This window comes from Lepeophtheirus salmonis, chromosome 13 (assembly GCF_016086655.4).
Source record: "Lepeophtheirus salmonis chromosome 13, UVic_Lsal_1.4, whole genome shotgun sequence".
Lineage (NCBI taxonomy): Eukaryota > Metazoa > Arthropoda > Copepoda > Siphonostomatoida > Caligidae > Lepeophtheirus > Lepeophtheirus salmonis.
In genome coordinates, this window is record NC_052143.2 from 2,012,169 (window position 1) to 2,017,304 (window position 5,136).

A 5,136-nucleotide genomic window follows, 5' to 3' on the forward strand; every position below is an offset into this window, starting at 1 on the left:
TTACTCAATTAAAAATAGTTGTCAAATAAAAAAATATTTTTCAATATTTTTGGAAGATATTGAAGGAATAATAAAACATTTTCAAAAGAATATATATATTAAGTTTCTTACCATCAATGGGGTTGAGCGGCCATTAATTTAAAAAAAAAATTATATTTTTTGCAATTGATACCCATGCTTAAATCACAAAATAAAAGCATTTGCAAGGGATGTTAAAATCTAAACGTATAAATACAGTGGGGGGAGAAAAAATTTCCGATCTATATAATTGCATTTTAATGTATTTTTTGCCGAAGATGTTATATGATTTATTTACATCATAAATTGTCTATGTTTTGATGTAGTTTTCGTTGTGAATCTGCCAACAAATGAGTGAACAGGAGCCCAAAAAAAATCCGTTGTGTATAAAATTTGTTTAACACACATATACCTAAAAAAGCTATCGTTGCCATCGTCGGTTTCAATGTGAGGACCGTCTGCAATATCCAACATGCCAAGAACATTGGCAAAGGTATGTTTGGAGCTCCAGAAAGTGAAGTTCTGTGCCCAATACTTTGCTATTTTCTGGGAATTGAACATGTGGTTGCCCCCTGCTTGTACATCCCTAAATACTAATAGTGGGGTGCCAATTAGGGCATCATAAAATTGTAAAAGCATATACCAACTTCAGGGACTGTACTGAGACTGTTGTCACTTCGAATAGAGGCCATATCAAATTAGATGCAGCCATTGTTACTTGCCAACCATTAATTGTAAATATATTTTAAAACTTTGAGTTTAGAAAAAAAAAGTTTTATATTTACTGACTGGAAAAATGTGCTTCTGGACCTTGTAATACAAAAAAAAACCATGATTAGTTCATTAACTGTAAGGTACTGTATTAATTAGAACGCTGTACTTGAGCTTTCATATCCATGTACATAGATAATCATACAACAACTCCGTATTTAACAAAAATGAGTAAGTTCTTTTTTGGTTTGATATATTTTGAGTAGAGTACTTGGTTTTTCGTTTGTTTTTTTTTTCAAACATATTCATTAAAATAATACTCAATCGTTACATCATCTGTTTGAATATAATGTATGTATACAAAAATAATAATAATAAAAATTAATAGATAGATAGATTTTAAGAATAGATTGTTTCTGCAACAGAGTTGAAAATAGTAATTATTCAAATATAAAGTGATTAAAACTTTGGAAAACTTCTTCTTTTTTTTTTTTATGAATAAGAAAAATAATAATTATTATTATTGTTAATTATAAATATTTCTTCTTTTTTTTAAAAGGAAAATCCAACACGTTAGAAAGTTGTCAGGATTTACTATGACGAGCAAAAAAAAAAACCAAAATTATTCGGTAGGCTCCAAAAAAAAAAGCATCACAATATCACAGAGAATGAGTTCATCACAGAGACACAAGAGAGATTCAGTCCTTTTTTACAGTAGAACCCCCTCAGATATGTTCTACTTATGTTAAAGGAGTCATAAAAGCCGTATACTCAGACATAGACATAAGGTAGAGAAGGTCTGAATGCTCCGCATTCCAGAGCCAGAGGATACCCTTTGCTCCTTTCGCACCACATTAGGAAGCTTTCTTTGATCAACGGTCTGCAAAATGATGGGATTATCTGAGACTCCATCTGACTGACGTGTTTCTCGATCAACTTCTGGTGAACTGGAATTGAGCTTCTTAGAATTTTCAGCCACATGAATAATGATTCGCATGTTAAAGGAAGAGCAATAGCCATGGATCCGTCTTTGAATGTCCTCCCTGGAAGAAGTGGACACGAAGTAATAGTCTTTCCCCGGCTGGAATTCCAGACCTCCAGGGGTTGGTGTAAATGATCGAAAAGTGATTGTGAAATATAGGAACTCTTGAGGACGATCACAGACAGCCACTATTTTAGGGCTGGGAGAAGTAACACGGCATGTTTCGTACTCTTCTCGACTCACACTGTAGATGATGTGAGACTCTAAAGGAGGTAGAGAGCTTGGAGGATAGGTAGGGCAAATGAGGTTGACCTGATCATATTCCCAGGGGTGATTTCCTCCATTCACGTCCAGGGTTAAGTGTTCATTGCTCTCAGAGAAGAGAGGATTTGAGACATTCCAGTAGAGATTGTGGATGGCCGTTGAGTCTGACGAAAGTGGTGAGAGAAGAAAAAGTATTAGAGTGAAGAGGAGATTGTATTGGAGCTCCATCCCTGGTCTTTGAGATACTCGTCTCGTCAAATATATTGAGGTTGAGTACTTTTAGAATTGAGAATATAATTTTAGAATGATTGTTTTCTTCAAATGTCCTTTTGTAAAGGGAATATTCTTCATATTTTCTATAAATAAAAAAACAATGTTTTCAATTAAAAATTTTCATAAAAAAAGTTATAAATGAAAAAACCAAATCTCTACTTTTGAATGAACAAAAACATTTGATTTATATATACATAAAATCTCAAATCAAGTGTAACATTCATTTCCTAAAAAAGTAATTCAATAAATTCAATTATATATGTTTTTAAAAAATCTGTTCCAAATTATATGACTCTTCAATCAATCATATTATAGCCTCTCATAAAGTAATAAAATAATCGAAGCTGGAAAAGGCTGTTCTTATTTTTAGATGAAGTAATTTACACACCAAAAAAAAGATCCCCAAGGTTAAGTTGTATAATACTATTAACCCCGTAACATTCCTCCTTCAACACTTGAAATTTACAAAGTTTTATTCTTTTCTTGAATGATGATGAATTAACATAGGCAAAGAAGAGGGGAAAAAAAGAGCGAGGCTAAATGAGTTATAGAACCCTGTAATTTATTTACAATTATTAGGTCTTAAGGAGTTGTAATTTATCATACTTGACGAAATAAAAAGGAACGTATAATTGCAGGAGTTGTTACTTTTGACACAGGGTAATTTTGAGTCACATATTGGATGTGGGATTCTCACAATTTTCTTTGGGATTTTGTACTTATTTTAGGAACACTTTTTAGGCACATTTTATTTCAGTCAAAATGACTAGGGCTATAATGAAAAAAAAATCCTTACCCATGAAAAAAGAGACATTTAATTTCTATGACAACTTTTTAACAGTTTTATATTTATTTTTTTCAAAAATATCACCACTTGTAGGACGTTCTTGACACTATGAAAGAATTATACAAACTAACTTTTTCGTCATATTCATAGGTCGATCCTACTTCTTTTTTAGGGTATCATTCGCACACGCCGTTGACATCCCTATTCCTTAAGACGAATACTATAATTTTTGACTTAGAGAACCACGGCATGCCCGGGTTTTACTCCTTAGCGGAGTGCGTTCTCTTCTTCCTTAAGTTATATTATGAACTTCTTCTTTTTTGGACACACCACTGCGTGCGACAACAACATCCACCTAAAATGATGAGCACCTAGTACTTATAAATATAAGAAATTATTGGGTTTGCCTTGGAGGGCCATTATTTTATTGTTGTTGTTATTTTGCGTACATTCCAATAAGGATCCTCAAAAAATGTACATCTAAATTGTGAAACCAATGGCCGTAACTAATACTATAATTCCAAGTTATTTTTGGACGCTCAAAGTGTACCTACATTGTACACATATAAATGTATGGATGGAGACTAAAAGCAGATTGGATTTTCTATCTGGTGAATAATATGTGTAGTGTATATTCTAGGATATACAATGTACGTAAATAAAAAAGCTAATAATCATAGCCCTGACGGGAACGTTAGCAGGATTATATTTATATTTGGGGAAGGGGAGGGGAGGCTGCATGGCTTTTGGAATTATTTTGCAAAAATTCCTAAAATTAAAATTTTTCAAAAAAAAAATTCACCAATCCAAAAAAAAAATGATTTAGAATATTTAGAAAAGAAAATTTCAAAATTTTAATTTCAATTATTAAATTTTGTAGCAAAAAATTTGAAAAATTCAGAATTAAACATAACAAGTTATTTTTTTTCTGGAAAAAATTTCAAATATGAAGTTTTATAAAAAAAAATTACAATAGTAAAATTATTTTGAATAAAATTTCAAAAATCCATTGCTATTAAAAACAACAAAATTTTTTGTAAAAATATTCAAAAAATACAGTTATTTACAAAAATTTCAAAAATCTACAATTAATTTATAAAATGTCAAAAATTCATAGCTATTAAAAATAAACTCAAATTTTTGGAAAAAAAAATTCAAAAAACCATATTTAAATATGAAAAAATTGACTTTTGTGGGAAAAAATTTAGAAATCAATAGCTATTAAAAAATGATTAAATTTTTTGGAAGAAAGTATCAAAAGTTGAAAGCTATTTACAAAAAATTAAGTTTTTTTTGAAAAAATTCAAAAATTAAATGTTAAATTTTTTCATCCTAACCAAAAAAAATTCTAGAAAACATCAAAAATTTCTTGTTTTTTTTGGGGGGCTACTACCCATCCAGTCCACATCCTACGGATGCCATTGATTTAACTAATGTTCGTAGAGTCATAGAAGACTATTATTCATTTTTTCAAAAAAACTAAGCTGAAACTAAGCTGTATACTTCTTCAGATGACTATTTGTAATGTATATGGAAATATCTCACATGTATTTATGGCAAAAATAAATATATTATCTTGTTTCTTTTCGTTGAACTCAAAATATATACAAAAATAATTATCGATCTACACCAGGGGTTCACACTAGGTTAACTACGGGGGTTTTGTTAGCCAAGGGTGATAAAATAATAATATAATACGTTGCAAATCTAAAACTTCCTCAAAATTTACTTTCTGGAGTTTTACCTTTTTTAATTTGAAGGCCCCCGTTCCCAGATCATAATGAGGTCCCCTCATAGAAATAAAAACATTTAAATTATAGTAGTATTGAGTAAGTTTGTTAACTTCAAGTGATTTTATTCTCAATCCTCACTGTACTTTTCATCAGATTATATTTTTCTTTATGTAACTCTACAGTTTTTATAGGAGAATGTATAGGATTTTTAATGCAAGATCTGGAGTGATTGATGTATAAATAACTATGTTTTCCATTGTTTTGGTCAAATCACTGTGGGCTTCAAAAATCTTCCATCACCTTTGCTCAGCGTTTTAGATATTATTTTATTTTAATATTTGTTCAATATAAATATTTATAAAGTTATT

At 30.3% G+C, this 5,136-nt stretch overlaps 1 protein-coding gene across 1 annotated transcript; it reads right to left on the bottom strand.

The window, feature by feature from the left end:
• Positions 1-946: 946 nt before the first annotated feature.
• Positions 947-3,163, bottom strand: LOC121128524 (ephrin-A4). The gene is made up of 2 exons (XM_040724108.2): positions 3,045-3,163; positions 947-2,331 (listed from the first exon to the last, which is right to left on the bottom strand). Exon 2 carries the CDS (start codon positions 2,201-2,203, stop codon positions 1,484-1,486), a length of 720 nt encoding a protein of 239 aa, XP_040580042.1. The 5' UTR covers positions 2,204-2,331; positions 3,045-3,163; the 3' UTR covers positions 947-1,483.
• Positions 3,164-5,136: the final 1,973 nt, after the last annotated feature.

Bases quoted from the DNA above. Each gene is read 5' to 3' on its own strand.
- LOC121128524 (XM_040724108.2), bottom strand. From the start codon at position 2,203: ATGGAGCTCCAATACAATCTCCTCTTCACTCTAATACTTTTTCTTCTC.